This window comes from Hipposideros armiger, unplaced genomic scaffold, assembly GCF_001890085.2.
Source record: "Hipposideros armiger isolate ML-2016 unplaced genomic scaffold, ASM189008v1 scaffold_18, whole genome shotgun sequence".
NCBI lineage: Eukaryota > Metazoa > Chordata > Mammalia > Chiroptera > Hipposideridae > Hipposideros > Hipposideros armiger.
Genome location: NW_017731368.1, coordinates 6,812,747 through 6,832,975, shown reverse-complemented (window position 1 = coordinate 6,832,975; position 20,229 = coordinate 6,812,747). Strand labels below are relative to the sequence as shown.

The window sequence follows — 20,229 nt, the reverse complement described above, 5'->3', positions numbered from 1 at the left end:
CCTTCCCCCAATTCCCCAGCGCTGTTCCCATCCCCCAATTCCCCAATAAAAATCTTAAAAAAAAAAAAGAATTATGTGTATAATATAATCCCATGTTTGTTTAACACAAAATAAACATATGTAAATATACAAGTAAAGGAAGGGCATAGAAAGATATACAATACTCTGTTAATAGTGATTACAATAGGGCGGTGGGGAGGAGGGCCCACTAATTCTACTTTAGACATTTGTATATTGTTTGGATTGTTACAGTATGTGCGTATTGCTTTTCAACCCAAAAGTATGTATTTTCCATGAAAAAAAAAATTTTTTTAAACAGTGTGAAGGCATAGAGTTATGTCGAGGTTCAAGCCTTGGTTTTACACTCTGCTTGCTATATATTCTTGAGCATTATCATCTCCATGCTTCAACTTCATCATCTATAAAACAGATAATAAAACACAAGGCAGATGGAAAATTAAATGAGACAACATACATGAATATTTAATCTAAGTCATAAAAAGTGGTAAATTCTCAATGTGTTAGCTTTGCTTCCTATTATTATTAATATCATACAGTAGGAATTGGAAGGCTGCTAGAAAAGAAATTTTAAAGCTACTTAACTTCCTCCAACTTTGACACATTTCATTTCTCAGAATGCATATTGGAGAGAAAGCTTCCTCTCCGTTCCTGATGTTTCCTCCATGTCGCTAGAACACATTAATGTAACACTTTTAATCTCTCTGTTCCTTCGCTCAACTCCATCCAAGGGGGAGTACTATAAAACGCTTCATCTAGCTGGTATTTGAGAAAAACAGACTGGGTGTGCCTAAGTGCTCAGCTCCTCCCCCTTTCCCTGGAGCACAAGCCCGCCCACAGAGTCGTCCTCTCATGTCCCCTTGTGACTCTTACTCCACTTGGAGAGCGCAGCTGTATCGGGGTGCTAGGATTCCCTAACGTGCGCATTCAATATAAGGCAGCCTAGGTGCCCACAGATGTAAGCCATGTCCTCCGCTCTGGCTCTCATTACATACACATATGGTATTTTTTGTCCCACATGCCTTGCTCTGTCTTAGTTCTCATTAGGTTCTGAAACCTTTCTCCTAAAGGTAGGGTGAGGGAAGGTGCTATTTATGGGGGCCCTCTCAAATACCTTAACATGTGCTTTGCATCACAACTGTCAGTCAATTCCTGGAGGACTCAGTTCCTAGAAGTAGAAAACCACAACTATTTCAGCACCTAGGTTGGAAAGAGGCCATGTGTCATCCTGGTGTTCTATAAACTCAGTGACGCTGTCAGGCCAACTCTGCTTGCCACCACCTGAAATGAGCTATCCTAGTCCCTCTGGGATCCCTTTTAGGACACTACACAAGCACTAAGATTGGTGCTATTTTCTGCTTAATTAACTCTTCGGAAGGGCTAACTGAACTGAACTGATATCTGTCACTTAAATCAAATATCTATTTCATCACATCATAAGGATAAACGCTGATGATTAGAAAACGATCCTATGAAAATAAGTCTCTGATAATCAGACTTTTAATGAGGAGCTGCACTACATTTTCATAGTGTTAAGATCATATGTATGGCAGGCAGTCTTAACAAAGAAGAAAGTTTTGCTGCCAATATAATTATAATCTACCTGCCTACTTTTCCAAAATAGAGTACTAAAATTAACATGTATAATACTGACATTAAATATTTTCACATTTGTAGATTTAGTAAAAAATCTTTGGCCTTTCTTCTATAGGCTTCAAGGTACCTGAAGATTTTGCAGAGTTTACTGTTTTAGTAACTCATGCAATGAAGAAAACGGGATTTCCATTTCTTCCAATGTTGTGGGCTAAATTATCTGCACAACTCTAGCCCTCTAAACACAACTAAAAATGCTAAATATAAAATAAGAAAATAAACCTTAAGCATCAATGAACTAGCACCAAGTTCTAAGGCCACTGGCTGTGTAGGCAAGAACCCTGAGAGGTGCCCAGAGAACTTAAAACTGATGTTTGTCCCAAAAGCATTTGTCCAACAAAGGTGAACATGAGGAGTGAGAGGCAAGGCTGAGGGCCCACACAAGTAGAAAGTCAAATAAAGACCCCTCTTCCAGCCCCAGTTAAAGCTAGAGCCCCCAGTGGCTACAACCCAGTATAATAGATGGGAGCAAGAAACATTCTCCCATTCCCGTCTCCCCACAATCAGAGTTGGGGGCTGAAGGTGTATGCTGAGGAGAGTCGACTGCAGGAGGGGAAGTCGATGAGAAGCTAAGGGAGCCACAGTTGTTCTGACGTTGACTTCTTAAAAGCAATAGCTACAGCCAGAAGATAGTAAGACCGTATCTTTAGGTGCTAAAAGCATTGTCAACCTACCATTTTATTCACAGAAAAAAATATAATATTTCAAAAAACAAAAGCAACAGAATAACTACTAAAATAGGAATTAGAAAATGAATAGTAAAACCAAAAAAGGCATGAAGAAAAAAATAAACACAAAATAGATGGAACAAATAGTACAAAACACGATGGCAGCTATATATCCAACCAAACCAACAATTACAATAAATATAAATGGACTAAATAGTTAAGAGAAAATGACTAGAAAATGGAAGGTTTAAAAAATACAACAATATAAAGAGAGACATCAAAAATATAGTTATTCAGTTAGTAGGGCTGAAAATAAGAGAATGGAGAAAGATATACCAGTCAGGTCTGACCCAAATAAGGATGGTTTAACTATATTAATATCTGACAGGATAGACTTTGGATAAGGAGCATTAATGGTGATTTTTAAAGATCACAATATAACGATAAAAACGTCAATAAACCAAGGAAAAAAACAATCTACATTTTCTGTATATCTAATGACTAATATTGGAAATACACAAAAGCAAAATTTGACAAAATTGCAATCCTACCAAAGAAAGCAATTTAAACATATATCTCAGTAGCTGATAAAAGAGACAAAAAACAATGAGCACAGACATAGAAGATTTGTATCTCCATCTGTCTATATATCAAATTAACTAGCTTGACCTAATGGGTAGGAAAACACCACCACCAGGTGGGGCCCCCAGGGCTCAGCCAATATCAAACCAGTAAAGAGCTGCACACCTGGGACTGAAATCCACATCCTGTCACCGCCAGCTCAAGGTCTCTGAAATGTCAGCCGCAAATCTGAAACTATGACTCAGTATCATCGCGGATCCCTCTTCTTCTACACTGCCACCCTCTTCTTTGAACAGTTATACCAAATCTTCCTACCCTGTGTATTCCACCATGAGTCTCTCACTCTAAAGACATCCCCTCTTTCCACTTGAGCACTTCCATCTGTGACAAGGACAAGGACTTTAACACCGCTGTTAAAGTGACAGAATTCATGTTCATAAAGCAGATTGACCTGTTTGATAAACAGTGACGTAGTTTCTCAGGTAGCCTAAAAAGAGAACACCTACTGAGAACTATTTTAGCCAAGTCATTACTATTTCAGCATAAGGCTAGAAAGCTTCCTGTCCCAAAGCGTATCCCTCAGAATCAGGTAGGTCTGTGACAAAAGAACTTGGAAAATGTGGCATACAATGCTCCCCAAGTAGATTCATAATTAAAAGTTCAGAAAAGTACTAAAAGCAAATAAAACTGTTGAATCTTATTTAACCCAGAGTGTCCCAATGTATTTGACTAGAAAACCCTTTATTCATATAACACTTATAAATATTCTATGGCAAAACTAGTTTTCTATGCATAATAAACAAAAAAATTATAATTTAAAAATAAAATTGCCTTCTAAGAAGTCTACATATCAAATTAAAACAAAGAAGTAAAATTTCTGTACTTTTTTCCCAAAGCAGAGATAAGAGGGAGAAAAAAGGGGGTGGGGTAAAAAACCGGAGTTAATAGCCCACATTCAACAAGGCACATTACTAAGTTTTAATGTGGGGGAAAAAAAATATCTCAGTAAGTTAGGCAAAACAACATGTCAATATATTTAAAAACAACAATGTGAATGAATGCACTTAATGCCACAGAACTGTACACTTAATGGTTAAAACGCTAGGTTTTATGCTACCTATATTTATTTTTAAAGATAAAACTGTGCCATATACTGTTTCCCCAAAAATAAGACCTAGCTGGAGAATAAGCCGTAACATGATTTTAGGAGCCAAAATATGGCACCTTGGCATACTGAATATTTTAAGCTGATGGAGTTTGTGGAAAAGGCACCCTTCTCCCTGAAACAAGTCATAAAACCCTCATGTGAGCGGTGTGTGCCCTCCATATCCTGGAGGAATCATGTTACGGCTTATTCTCCAGCTAGGTCTTATTTTCAGGAAAACATGGTAGCATCACTAACACAAAAAAAACAATTACTAATAAGGTTCTAAATGGAAAAAAGGAAAAATAATAAAACTTTTAGAAGGAAATGTAATAGACCATCTTGATGTTGGAGTAAACTTTTCTTAAGACAAAAAGCATAAATCACAAATAGATTGATAAATTCAGCTACATTAAAATTAAGAATGTCTGCTTATCAACAGACACTGTAAAGAAAATGAAAAGTCCAACCACAAATTTGAAAGTATCTATGACACATATAACCAAAAGATTAATGTCTAGATTACATAAAAATTCCAATGGATGGAGTGCCATGACATCTACAATTTTTTTCCAACAGTTCAGAAAATAAACAAATGAATAAATGAATAATAAATAACATACATAGGGATATATACACACACATATTACAACAAAGCAAAGAAGGCAAAAGGCTAAAAACTTGAATCTAGGTAATAGAAATAAAGGTGATCACTATAGTATTTTTTTTCCTTTTCTAATATTTGAAACATTTTATAACAATAGGCTGGAGTGGGGTGTACAGAAGTCCTACATAAAAATGGGAAAAAATGGTTTTCTAAAGAGGAAACAGGGCCGGCCGAGTGGCGCGATGGTTAAGAACTCGCTTGGGATGCCAGAGGGCCCCGGTTCGGATCCCACATATGAGGGCCAGTGACACTGCCCTCTACAGCTAAGATGCTGAACAACAGCTCAACCTGGAGCTGGGCTGCCGTGAGTCGCTGGCGACGGCGTAGGCTGCAGTCCCTGTGGCAGTGGGTTGCCATGGACTACCGTGTGTAGCCAGCAGCCAGCGTGAGCGGCCAGCAGCCGCAGTGAGCGGCCGTCCAGAAGCCGGCGACTGATCTGCCTCGCCAGGGAAGAGCGCAATGATGGTGCCAACTTGGGCCAGTGAAGCAACGTCCTCCACAACTAGACTGAAGAACAAAAAAAACGACAGCAACTTGTCTGTTCCCCTTCCCCAATCCCCCAGCACTGTTCCCATCCCCTCAATTCCCCAATAAAAATCTTTAAAAAAAAAAAAAAAAAGAGGAAACAAAAAAACCTAAATAGAAAAAGATGGTCATCCTCATTAGTAATAAGGAAAATGCACATTAAAACTATTATGAGAAACCATTTAATGCTCATGAGATTGACAAAAATTTGATATACAAATGTTCGAGATGATGTGGGTTAATGGATACTCCTATACCCTTCTGTGGATGTATAACCTCTCAATCAATCAATCTCTCTCTCTCTCTCTCTCTCTCTCTCTCACACACACACACACACACACACACACACACGCGTATGTTGAGGTATATTCCAATAGCAACATACTAACACACTATAAAGTGGTATAGATGAGCTATTGTTTGCACAATCACTATGTATCAACAACCTCAACCTAACTTTGAGCAAAAGAATTAAGTCTCCAAAGAATCTGGTGCCATTCCATTTGTATGAAGTTCAGCCTTATGAGCCAATCAATAAAATATTTGGCAATTCAAACATGGAAATGTGATCAATAAAAATTTTTTTTTTAATAAAAATCTTAGGAATAACAGTCACTAAAGTCAGAATAGTGGCTACTCCTTGAAAGAAAGAACAAGCTGCAATCCAAGAGGAACAGAAAGAATCTTCAAAGCTACCAGTCCTTTTTCTTTTTTAAGGGAGTGCGTGAGAGTGTGAGCTTTTATCCACACACACATTTCACATATTCTTCTGTATATGAGATATATTTAAAAAAAAAAAAAAAAAAGAACCTCCACACAGGAATACCAGTAGGTGCTGGGAAAATAATTTTCTACATGCAAAAAAATTTTTAATTGTTGAAGATAAAAGGCTTAAAATTATTTACCTTCAAGTATGTCCTGAATACATTAGACATACACGAAAGAAGAGCTACAACTGAATTTTTTTTGTACAGAGAGGGATTTTTTTTAGATGGAATAATCACCCGTAATTTATCTGTTTCATAGCGACAATGTTAGTGTATATGCTGCCAGAACACACAGTAACTGCAGCTCAAATAGCATAAAATCTTCATAAATTAGAGAGTTCTGGACTTTCTTCCCTGTTTATGAAAAATACGCAAGACTTGCCATACATACAAAGAACAATAAAAGACAAGTATGTTACTAAAATATAAAACAATATTATTTTACAATAATTTAATAATACACATGGATATCAAACATTATTCTTCATATTATGTATACAATGAAAAATATGGGAGGGGTAGGGAGAAGATATTTATTAAGAGATACAACCTCATGGACTAGAATTAAAAATCTTTAGGAGGCATTAATCTAAGTTATAAAAATTGAAAATGCCAAGTTTTAAAAATTTCTTTTACACTAGTAAGGAATTCCTAGAAGACGCCTTTCTCCTTTGAGTTCCTACATTTTGTTCTTTTGCATTTATTTATTGACATACTCCACTTTATATTTTTATCTAATCTCCCACAATACATGGGATCTGAGTGTGGATAGAAATGTCACCTTCTTCATCTGTGAGTCCCCGAGTGTGCCTCGCTTGAGGCCCTGGATGATAAACCCATGCATGTCTTCTGACGATAGATAAAGATGACTTGATTCTCGTATTATTGATAAAGTACAATTTGCTGGCTTCATTCATATCCCATGACAACTGACTTCGTATAAACCCTACAGGCTAGAAGGTGTTCAGGCTTCACTTGGGGATCACTAGGGGAGAACCTTGTGGAGTATTTTACACCTGGAACGTTATTCCATCCTTTACCAGGCAGTAATAAACTCAAAAGGAAGATGTTTACTGTGACAAATTTTTTTCCTTTTGTAAGGAATGTGTTTAGCCTATGGCTTTGCCATGGGTGAAACAATGTCAAATGGTTTCAAGCAAACCGAAAATGCCAACCTTTTAGGTCAGTTACTAAAATGCGTTACATAGCCTCGCATAGGAGCTACACATGTGAATTGGTTGGTTAGCTGGTTTACAGCCATTAAAAGCAGCATGAGAAGGGATGTGAATAAACTGAAAAATCACATCACATAATAAATACTACTGAATATTAAAGCCAATGGATACTAGTAGAAGCTTCCCTGTTTCTGAACCACAAAATAGCATCCTGACAAGATAAGCATGGGCTTTCGGGGCTCACAGAAAATCCCCTGCAGACACCTGGCTTCCCAAACTGGCGTATCCATAACTTTCAAAGGGGAAAAGGATTAAGAATACGTTCTTAAAAGCCACATATGTTGTTTGTATTGGCTATCATCCTTTAAAAAGCAGGACATTTTAAAAAGTGAATGAGAACACTGGTTCATTTTTACACGTGCTCCACTGTAGGTCACTCGCTGAGGGTGGCTTGTCGGGATTATTTAAATTCAGGAGCGATACCTGGCTGACACGCGCCTGCACTGCTGCAGGCTACAACCCTCGCACAGCGCCCGAAGGGTTATTACAATTGGAGTCTACAGAGGACAACAAAGGAGGCTTACCCCTTCCCGAAGGCACCTCATTAGCACTGTGTACGTAGCCGAGGGAACGGCCCAGCAGTCTCTGGGGCTCTTTTTTTTTTCTTCCTAAAATGAAGTGGAAGGGAAAGTGGTGAAGCTAACAGCACAGAAGATATTTAACCCATTCAAGAAAAAGGCAGTTTCAAATGCACAAAACTATCTAAAACTTCCTACTGTTCTACTTAAAGTACTATTTACTACCTGACCATTATGATCTGGTTAGAGGTCTCTTCCTGCGTTGCCCATGCAGGTACTGCTTCCAGTTTTTCACTGTGTTATACATGAGGTTGATAAGATGCCTCATCAGAAGCTGGATGAAGAGAACTGAAAAATGACCATATGATCTGGCTGATAAACACCCTACTGGTAATTGGAGACGATAAGCCAGATACTCCTACCTAAATGGTACCGCATTAGGAATGATTTGAAAGGCACAGAAGATACAGTCTGAGCACTATCTCAGGATAACCCATAAGCACAAGTAAAAGGCAGTGTGTTACCTAGAAAGACAATGTGCTGGATAAAAATGAGCAATTAGGATTAGCAGGCACACTGATTTTAATGACATCAGCAATCAGTTCTCTCACAGAAAAACCAAGTTAGGGTCATAACCACAAGAACACTCCTGCAACATAGCAACTAAAATCACAAAATGATCAGGTACTACCCAGAAAGGTAAAATATAATTTCTATGAAAGCAAAAGAAATTAGGTGCTGCTTAGAGAAAATATTTCCTTAAGATTGTCCAAACGTTGGAACGGTACATTACCAATCCAAATGAATTTTATACCAATGAAGAGAATTGTGACACATTAAAACTGTACCCTTATTCACAGAACTCCACGTATGATCACAATCTAGACATTATCATTCCGAGCTTCTCCGGCTCGAAAATCACTAACTAATTCAGCACCCAATTTAACTTCCAAACACAACTTCCTTCCCCGCCAGCTCACTTACTCAGAACACCACTGCCTTTCCCTAACATCACAGGCCTCTGATGCTCCTCCCCCCACCACACACCCCTCTGCTTCCCCCCAGCCTATCACCTACCCTCCCTCCCTGGTCTATCAGTTACACACTCCTGCCCATAGCCTGAACCACTTTCCTGTCACGCAGCCAGCAGGTTCTCTCTAGCCCTTTTCCTTGGACCATAAGCTTCGTTCACTCAGCCCTCCTGTCTTGCTCTTTCCTGAAACACCCGCTTCTCTCTCCTGATTTTCTCCTACTTCACGTACTCTCACTTAGGTTCTCAGGCGCCTCTCTTACCACGCTCCAGTCTATTCTCTATCTTTTCGGCATTTAAGTCAGCATTACGCTTCTTTAAAGCCTTCATGACTTCCCCTGGCTCTTAGGACCTAGAGGAAGACACACGACTTGGCCAAGGGCTCCGCAGGACCATGTCCCTGCCAGCCTGCCCAGTCCAGTTCACACATGAAAAAAGCACCTACTGTGTGCCAGGACCTCTTCTAAACAATGGCCACACAGCCATGAGCAAGACACAAATGTTCTGCTTCAACAGTGCTTAGTAGGAAGACAGATTTTAAAAAGTAAACAAAACAAATAAGATAGTGATGAGTGGTACAAAGAAATACACGTCAACATGAGGGGTTAGAGGAAGACTGTAGCCAGGAAAAGGCTCTCTGAAGGGATCCACTGGAACAGAGAGAAAATGAGAACATGGGGGTCAGGGTGTGGGGGACATTGCAAGCCTGAGGAACAGCCAGTGCATGAATGCGGGAATGGTGGGTTCCGGGAGCCTACATTTCTATTTGCTCATATGTACAAAAGGAGCTCTATAAAGGTAAGTAAGGAAGTAGTTATAATAGTTATTTATTATGGAACTAGGCAGGTGGGGGACAAAAAGAGGCCAGAGACCTTTCCCTGTACACCTTAGTTTCCTAGCTTCATGAATGTGTTGTCTCTTCAAAACAGAAAATTAACCAAGAATAAATTCAACCAAACATAGATGCCCAAAACCTTTATGAATAGAATGAAATACAGTAAGTCCCCAACTTACGAACATTTGAGTTGCAAACTTGCACCGATATGAACGGACCTCGCATTACAAACATTCGCAGATGCGAACAAATCGTGGAAGTAGCTCCCGTGTCTGCTGGATGCTGTCACAGCTGTGCTGCTGTGTGCTTACTGTACAGTGCGATAGTGTACAGTAGTCCAGTGCTCAGTCAGAGCCCAGGATGTCCAGAAGCAAGAGGAAAAGCAGTGATGATGCGGAGGGGACTGCTAGGAAGCGCAAAGCAATAACCATGGAAACAAAAGTGAAAATAATTGAGAGACTGGACCGAGGCAAAAAGATGGTAGATGTTGCTCGTTCTTACATGAATCGTTCAACCACTGGCACAATTCTAAAGAACAAGGACAAGATGTGAAGTCTGCTGTACCAATGAAGTCAACAATACTATCCAAAAAGCGTGGTAAAGTGGTAGAGGAGATGGAGAAACTTCTCAGTGTGTGGATGCAGGATCAGCATCAAGTCCCACTCAGCTTAATGCTTATTCAAGAAAAAGCTAAAAGCCTGTTTGAAGACTGGAAGAAAAAACGGGGTGAACAGGGTGCATCTGTTACTGCCAGCCAGGGATGGTTTAACAGATTCCAGGCTAGAGCCAGCCTTCACAATGTAAAAGTAAGTGGTGAGGTTGCGAGTGCAGACACCATAGCTGCCCAAGAATTTCCAGCAACACTTAGAGAAATTCTTGATGAAGGTGCTTATTTACTCCAACAGGTTTTTAACGTCGATGAGACAGGACTTTACTGGAAGAGGATGCCGGAGCAAAGTTACATCAGCAAAAAGGAAAAGGTGATGCCAGGCTTCAAAGCAGCAAAGCACAGACTTACTCTGCTGTTTGGTGGCATTGCTTCCGGCGATACGAAACTAAAGCCTCTTAGTTTACCATTCAGAGAACTCAAGAGCCCTCAAAAACATAGCCAAGGGCTCTCTACCTGTTGTGTAGAAGAGTAACTTCAAAGCCTGGGTTACACAGGCCATTTTCCAGGACTGGATTTTCCACCACGTTATCCCAGAGATAGAGAAATACTGTTTGGAGAAAGATATCCCAATTCAACATTCTTTTGCTGCTTGACAACGCACTAGGTCACCCCCAATTCATGGATGACTTTCATCCCAATGTCAAAGTAGCGCATCTGCCACCGAATACTATCGCGCTCATCCAACCTATGGACCAAGGAGTTATTGTGACTTTCAAAAAATATTATTTATGTCACACTTTTCGTCAGGCAGTGAAGGTAACTGATGAAACAGAAACAACCTTGCGACAATTTTGGAAGGACTATAACATCTACAAGGCCATAAAAAACATCAACTTTGCTTGGCGTGAGGTTTCCGCTGTCACCATGAATGGGGTTTGGAAGAAAGAACCTTTGCCCACAGTTTGTTCATGAAGTTCACAGACTTGAGAAGATGGGTAAGGAGTCCAAAGAGGTCTTCAACAACTTAGGAACCCTTAGCAAGAAGCTGGAACTAGATCTGCAAGAGAACAACTTCACTGAACTCCTTGCTGGGCAACACAAGGAGCTTACTGATGAGGACCTGATGGAATTAGAGGCCCAGCGAAAAGACGAAGAGAGCCGAGAGGAAGATGTAACTGAAGAACCAAAGAGATTCCCAACACAGGAAATGGCAAGGGGATTTTCTTTACTTGCAAGAGGCACTGTTAGTTTTTGAGGCACAGGACCCCAACGTAGAATGATACACAAAGGCTGCAGCAGCCGTTCAGAATGCCATCCAGTGCTACAGAGTCATCTATGATGAGAAAAAAAGAGCTACTATTCAGACATCGCTGGATCATTTTTTCATGGGGGTAGACAGAATTGAATCCATCAAAACACCGGTGTGAACACCATCAATATCCGGTGTGAGCGAAATTCCAGCTTGTCCTCCATGTCCTATTGCTGATGATCCTTGAGCTCCACCATCTCTCACCTACCCTCCCTCCTCCAGTTAGTAACTCTCTTGTCAGTTCGCTCCACGCAATCCCCTATATATATGTCAGTTGTTGTACTGTACTGTACGACCATTTTAAGGTAAGTGTAAAAGTAAAAATAGTTTATTTACAGTATTTTGTGTGTGTGTTTAGTTTTTTTATGCTTTACATTGTATATTTGTGTCAAAAGGTGCATAAGACTCACTTTGTCAGGCTTGCGAACAAATCTGACTTACAAACATTCTCCCGGAATGGAACTCATTCATAAGTCGGGCGGCTTACTGTAACTTTACTGAAAATATTTTGAAAAATATACACATATGGAAATGCCATTGTTTGTGCCGTGGAGGACAAAATACCATAAATATAGCAATATTCTCCTAAGTGACTGATACCCAGATTCATTACAATTCCAAATATGCACTGGAAGACTCAAAATTATGAAGGTATCAGTACTTCCCAAATTGACGTGCACAGCCAATGCAGTGTTGTTTTTTTTAAATGATTTACAGAATTGAACAACCTGATTCTAAAATTTATACTGAGATGCGAAGGACTGGGAATAGCCAAGACATTTATGAAAAGGAAGAATAAGGAGAGATGCTGTGCTAGCTATCATACTAATTATGGAGCTAAATGATCTTAAATACATGTGTTTTATCACAATTATAGTAATTGCCTGAAAATGATGATTGTCCAGAAAGTCAGTTTAATTTACATACTAAGGATACTCAGGTTATTTAACATTTAGGCAAGTTCTAGAACCAAAACAGAATTATAATGAGAGAACTTCCTGATTCACTTATAACTTACCGGTGCTTATTTAAAACTCTCAAATGAAATGACTAACTCATAATTTATCAATATCTATTCAATAATATTCTAAAAAAACACACTCATGAAACATGAAGTTTTCCTTGGTGGAATTCAATAGCACTTCCATACTGTAACTTAAGAAAGAGGAAGTCGAATTCTGCCAATCGCAAATTCTCATGGTCATGTGAAGAGCTATAGTTGCACAATGTAGTGTTTTAAACTGAAATAGAACTTTTATACTGGGAGAAACAAAGGCCAACCTCCTCTTGCCTAAAGGAGTCTAAAAGATGGCTGCAACCTAGGGAGAATTTTTGGACTTTCGCTCCATAGGTTTTAAAATATGACCTGAGAATCTCTTACACTTTAAAGTAAAAAAAGGCACTGGGAGAGAAGGAAGATGACTGACAGAGAGACAGACAGGGAGAGATAGACAGATAGTCACTGTTAGTCTCTCTCGTCCAGAAGTAAAATTTCTCCTAAGTTCCTCAGGCATGCTCCAAGGGGCAAAGTCAAAACACTTTTAGAGGATATTAATACATGTCAGCCCGGATATGTCAGAACATGTCAGAAAGCAACACAGTTAACCAGACAGTCTCACCTGGGTAGCTACGAGACAGATCAGCTCCCCGAGGGTTGGTAGAAGGCACTGTTTTAATTTGCTGTTCCTGAAGTTTTCCCTAATTAACTCAGTTAAGAGAGTAATTGCCTGAAAAGAGAAAAAAGTATATTATTTCATATTATCTCTCAGTTCTTTAACCTGTATGCAAAAGGCAAGACACTCTACAATATTCACTACCCATTTTTAAGAACCAGTTTCCAAATTATTTTCCAACATGTTGGTCTTATTTCTGATTAAAAAAAAAAATAGTAACTCTCCCAGGTGAAGTTAAAAATACATCCAGTGACATAAACTCTCATCTGTGTAGCACTAATCTGTTACCAAGCACTTTCCCGTATCACTGATCCAGTAAGGCACCTGTTGCTCTATCTTTAGATGGGAAACTGAGGCTGACAGAGGTCCAGCAACCCCCGATCCAGCTCACTGGAACAGCAAGATCTGAAGACAGATCTTACCACGCCGAGTCCCCTTACCACACTCCAGCACACCTCAGTTTGATAAATTCCTGCATTGCATTCAACTTTTAAGTGATTCCTTTGAAAATCTGAGAGTAGAAATACTATGCCAAAGTTTCAATATAATCCACTTTGAAATTCAGCAGCCTATTTTATCAGATCTAGTTACTTTCCTAGGAGTTGTACTAAGAAAATCATATGCTCTCATTGCCAGAATTCATACACCAGAACTCAGGTTAATCAAATCACAGTGTGGCCATGAAGTACAGTGACTATTTCAGAATGATACAGAAAGAATGGCCCCATTCTGAGACTGGAAAATAACATATATAAGATAGTGTGGGAGCACTGCTCTAAAACAGTGTGACTCAAAGTACACAGACAGACAGGCTATTTCTTACCATCCACTAAGATTTGAGAATAAAAATTGAAAACAAGCATTTAAAAAATTCCAGAGCAATTTGACAGTGATACAACATCCAAGCACGTGATCGCTGGTCTCATTTTGCAAAGAACAGTACAGAGGGGCTGGAGTTGCATGGGGGGGCAACTGCACAACAGTCATGCCCTGGAGGTACGTTTGGTGATGTGGTATTTTTTCAAATGGTTTTATTGTTATAACTGACATACCATAAACTGCATATATTTACAGTGTTCAATTAGATACATTTGATATAGGTACATCTGGGAAATCATCACCATGATCAAGATAGCAAGGCAGAACCATACTGCAGAATACTACTGCACAATAAAAAATTACTACACAACAACAAACTATTGATACGTGCAGCAACCTGGATGAATCTCCAGCAAACTGCGCTAAATGAAAAGAACCAATCCCAAAAGGTTATATNCCAATTCATTAAAAGGCTAAATAACACAGTGTCAATATCTTAAGTCAAGAACTCTTAGGAGATTTCACTCTTTTGAGCAAGTAACTCACAAAATGTGATTAACCTACAAAAAAAAAAAACAAAATAGGACAGAACAGGCAAAAATAAATTTTGAAAATGAGATTAATCTCAAAACAAGAATGTTGCACAATGAATAACACAATGAAAGCAGTGACTCTGTTGAAAAAAGAGAAAAATGCACTGGCAAGTAATGACTGTTAAATACATCGATTATCCTGTCATGAACCAACTAAAACTGTGCGTTGTAATTGAGGAAAAGGTTAACACATGAGAGTTATAGTCCATATAATTTTAAAGATTGTTTCCTGACTGTATACTTAACACAGCAGTTAAAGTGACTGCAAAGGGAAAATGTGTACCTTTACAAGGGTGATATTTGCCATCACCTCTTTAATCAAGCAATCAAAGTCAGTATAAGTAATAGGGGAAACCTGACCCCATGTGCTTCCTGATATGATGAAATTGTAGACCTCACTTGCAGTTTATAGGAAATTGAGGGACTAGAGGATCAAGTTTAATGATACCAAGAGATCACAAGCAGATGAATCCATGGTGTGGACCATTCTATGAGACAAGTGGCTTGGACTCCAAGAAATCAATGTCATGGAGGGTGAGGGCAAATGGGGAGATGAATCTAGAAAAAAATATTAGCCAAAAGAATCAAACAGTACATTATAAAAATGTAATACAACTAAAAACGCAAGGGTGGTTTAATTTTAGGGATGCCACTCAAATAATCCACCTATTAACAGATAGAAAGATATGCGATCACCTTTATAGATACCACATAAGCAAATTCAACCATTCATGTAAAAAATACAGAACTTGGTAGATACTTATTTAACATAATTTTAAACCAAAACCAAGTATTAATGAGAATACAGAGCACTGAAAATTCTTTGGTTGGTGGGAGGATTTTCAATTTACACAACTTTCTGGGAAAACAGTTTAGATTACCCTCTAAAGCTGAACATACACATACCCTATGACCTAGTATTTCTAACTCCTAGATTTACCCAATAAGAAGCTCACATAAGTGTATGAAAACGTGTGTGCAAGAGCTGTTTATAATAGCCCAAGAGCTGTTTATAATAGCCCAATACAAAAACAACCCAAATACCCATCACTTGGTGGTGTGGTATATTCATGTAATGAAAATTAACTGCCGATACCTAATAACAAGGATGAATTCCACAGACATAACATGGAACAAAGCCAGATACCAAAGAATACATCACAATTCAATTTAAATAAAATTCAAAAGCAGGCAAAATAATCAATAAAACTATGGCGCTAGTCACCCTTAGAGCACACGGAGAAACTAGTGACGGGGACGCATAAGGGGCCTCTTGGTGTGCAGACAGTGTTCTGTGTCTTCTCCAGTGGCAGTTTCCTGGATTTTCGTTCTGTGATAATTCATTGAACGTGACATTTATGTTTTGTACACGTTTCTGTATATTTGTAACCTTTCAGTAAAAAAGGATAATAATTTTTAAACCAAAATGAAGCACAAAGTAATCCCTAAATATCTAAAACAAATTGAAAAATATATAATTATAAATCATATTAGTGAGAGGAGTACAAAGTGAAGAATTATTTGAATTGATCTGAAAACTCAGTATTTTGACTGTACGTATCACCCATTGGATTACATCCCAAAGACCAAAAAATAAAAAAGCACAAAAATATCTTAAGCTGTAGTTTGTAGCTTTATTATCAGTAATAATATTGGTAATATTTTAAAACTATTCTAAATGATAAGTCAAAGAAAATAAGTAATTATGTTAATGTCATTAGCAACCAAGATTTTCAGCTTATGAGAAGAAAAGTAATTTTAAATCAAAACATTCAAAACTCTAATCTTAAATATGAATTGGAAGTCTCAGCATGAACAAATGTGATTTTTCTTTTTAAGAAATATTTCTTAGCACTAACCCTTGAAAAGTTCTAGAAGAAATGACAATCCCAGCAGCAATGAATACCCCCACCAGACTGTTCTCTAAGTACTATTTCCAATTAAACAAGGTTCCTTATAGAATTCATTTCTATAAGAACTAAGGCTGACTGTTCTCAAGATGAGCCTGTGAAGTCTTGCTGACAGAAAGCAAATGAGTTATTATTACAGACAGTAGCAGGGTCATGTTGAAACGAGTGAGGAGCAAACTTGCAAAGGCTCCCATTGCAGTGAGATGGAACCATTTCAGCATCAAAAAGACTAATGACTACGAAAGACTGAAATATATAAGCCCATTAAGTTCTTAATAATACAAAAATCTCACTGGACAGTTATTGAGATTACTAAGGCAACAACTCATTATTCTGCAAATTGGTTTATAAAAGGAAATATTTATCCTGCCTTTGCTCAACAAACTATATTTTAGCATAACCAACTAGTTGATATGGAAAAGTCTTCTATAAGAAAAATTCCCAGCTATCAATTAGAAAGGAACTATCGAATGAGAAAATCATCATTTTTGCAACCCTAACGGATTAACACATCTAAGCAACGATCATCAACGGATGCTACATCTATGACATAAAAGAGTGATGGGCAAGTTCATAATGACAAGGCTGACAACACCTGAAACCAGTGAGCAACCGTAACATTACGAGACAACCAGGCAGTAGGGAATACACAGCACCAAAAAGAAGAATTCCTACCCTCCCTCTATAAACCTGAACTTGAATCTAATCAAGGCTACACATCTTACCAGCAGTTCACAGGAAATGCTGGTGAGAGAGGGACAAGTTAAAAGACACCAAAAGGGTAGAATAAAATTTCTGACATTCCAGCTTTGGTTAAAATAAATGTCGATTTGTCTTTAATAAATAAATGGCACAAAAAAATAATAGAGAAATGTTTGAAATTAAGAGACTTAAGAGTCATATTATCTAAATGCAATACAGAATCCAATTAAAAAATGGGCAGAGGACTTGAATACACATTTCTCCAAAGAGGACATACAGATGGCCAATAGACATATGAAAAGGTTCTCAACATCACTAATCATCAGCAAAATGCAAATAAAAACCATAATGAGATATCACCTCACACTCGTTAGAATGGCTATCATCAACAAGACATCAATAAGAACAAGTGTTGGGNAAATGTGGAAATGGTTCTAGAAAGTTCAACCTGTCCCAACCGGCCCTCCCAGGTGGGCCTGAAAAACATGCCTGGCGAAGGGAGGGTGTGAGGGGGACCACGGCCTCTTTGAGAAGCTGAGGCAGCTATCCTTTACGAGCCAGAAATGACAGTGGAAATACTGACAATAGACTGGATTCTCTGATGACAATGGGCACAATGGGATTCCGCAAGGGACCAATGGCAGCATTTAACTCCAGACACAGGTGGGCATAGAGAGTGATGGGACAGTTTGGAGAGCAGAGTATTCTGACCCACCAGAATCCGAGACAATGGTAAACTGGCCATGAAATTCGCCTGCTAAATTGATGCTTGGCATATAGTAAGAAAACATCTAGGTTTATTGGGCAGAAACCTAACAAGAATCCCTGTATGAAGGATTCACAGCCTTGTATCCAGATCCCACACCCAAGCTGGTTCAGAGACAGAGCTCCTTCACAAAGCTGGAGGTCCCTTTAAAAGAGAGCCCTCCAAAGCAGCCACAGGAGAATGCTGTGAATCTTCCCCAACACTGTCCTTCCCCAGAGGGCTCTTGGCCACTTTCCATGTGACTGAGCACCGGGAAAGGGGAAATACCCAGACTGTTTCAAGTTATTAGACACTGGCTCCGAACTTGGGCTAATCCCTAGAGACCTAAGATGCCATTATCCTCCTGCAGTCAGATTGGCTGCTCGTCAAGGTCAGACATGGCATCTTAGCCACATACATCTCACATCTCCCCAGTGAGCCCACAGACCCATCCTTCATTATTTTCCTCATCTTATTGGGCTGTCGGAAAAGTCATGATGCATGTTTGCAATGAAAAACAGAAAAAATATGTCATGACTTTTCCAACAACCCAATAGAACGTACAGCGAGAAAAGATACACCCCTAGTAACTGGCAGGATTGACACAATGGATCCCTGACCAGTGGACTGAGGACTATTTAGAGTCAGAAGGGCCAAAGTGGAAATCCTGGAACTAGAACACCTGCTCTGCCTGTTCCCGCCCACCCTCTCCCCCATGACAATAAACCTAAAGCAAACCTTATGGATGGGACTCAATGATTAGGGATCAGTACCACTCAAGACAAGGGGTATAGGGGCTGTGATTCCTACCACATCCCCAGTCAGCTTACCTTTAGGTAAGTGCAGAAGCCACAAAGTCCTGAGGAATTACTGCAGATTACTGCAAATTTAATAAGGCAATGATGCCTATTATAGCTACAGTTTCACACATGGCACCTTTACTGAAGCAAATCAACACAGACCTTGGCACCTGGTATGCTTTCTTTTCCATTCCAATCAGTAACTAAATCAGAGGTAGCTTCTACTTGCTGAATGGCCCCTAAATCAAGTCTCCTGCTCTGTCATAATACAATCCAGAGGGACACTGATCATCTCGATAACTTGTAGGACATCAGACTTTTTCCTTATATTGATGACATTATGCTAACTGGACCTGGTAAGCAGCACCCTAATTTGCAGGCCAGAGGATAGGGGAGTAATCCTGCAGAAGTTCACGGGCTATTACATTTGTGAAGTTCCTAGGAGTTCAGTGGTCTTGGGGCGGGTGATGATATTCCTTCTAGAATGAAAGAGAAGTTGCTGCTCCTTGCCTAGCCTACCAAGATAAGGAGGTCCAACGATTGACGAGCCTGTTTGGATTTTAAAGGCTCCAACCCATTGACTGATCATTGGTAATGCTGCCAGTTTTGAGGGGGGCCCAAGAAAGGGCTCTGTGGCAGGTCCCAGCTGAAGTACAAGCTGCTCTGCAAGCCAGGTCTTAAGACCTAGCAGACCTAATGCTGTTGAACTGACTGTGGCCAATGGGAACACTACATAAAGCCTATGGCAAGCCCAAGGAGCAGAGTCAGCACGGGCCCCTCGGACTTGGGGGATGAGGCCTTGTCTGCGCTCTGCCGACAACAATTTTCCATTTGCAAAGCAGCTCCTGGCTTGTTGCTGGGCCCTAACTGAGATGAATGCCTGACTCTGCAATACTAGAGGACCTGGCCCGCTCATCATGAATCAGATATAAACATAAAATTGGTTACACACAGTAGCATCTTATTCTAAAATTGAAAGGGTATGTACGCGCCCAAGCCAAACAGATTCACTCACTCCATATAATGTAGGTGGCTCCGACTCCCAGGACCCCTGCTCCCACTGCCCAGCTGTCTCTCCCTCCTCAGCCCACACCCATGACTTCCGAGGGAGCGCAGGAAGCACACACCTGGGTCACGTATGGGTCTGCCTGTTATGTCGGCACCAGCAGGAAAGTGGGTGGCCACGTCACGTCACCACAACCCCACTCAAAGGCAGTCCACAAAGACAATGATGAAAGGAACCCCCTGAGTGCACAGAACTTGGGGTGGTACATCTATACACGGAGAGATGGGCTAAGGGGTGGACCTAGACTAACTCAAAGGCAGTAGCTAATAACCTAGCCAGGCAGTCAAAAACTGGGACAGAACAAAATTGTACTAAAAAAAAATTAAAGTGTCGGGGAGAGAGGTATAGATGGAGGTCTTG

The 20,229-nt window shown here is 39.6% G+C and overlaps 1 protein-coding gene across 1 annotated transcript in view; it reads right to left on the bottom strand.

Annotated features, from left to right (window-relative positions):
• The window catches only part of ULK4 (unc-51 like kinase 4), a 438,917-nt gene that overhangs the window by 343,803 nt on the left and 74,885 nt on the right, over positions 1–20,229 (bottom strand). The window contains exons 15-16 of the mRNA XM_019631040.1: positions 13,181–13,288; positions 7,784–7,867 (exon numbers count right to left, since the gene is read on the bottom strand). Coding sequence (XP_019486585.1) covers positions 7,784–7,867; positions 13,181–13,288 — 192 coding nt within the window. The remainder of the gene's footprint in view (positions 1–7,783; positions 7,868–13,180; positions 13,289–20,229) is intronic.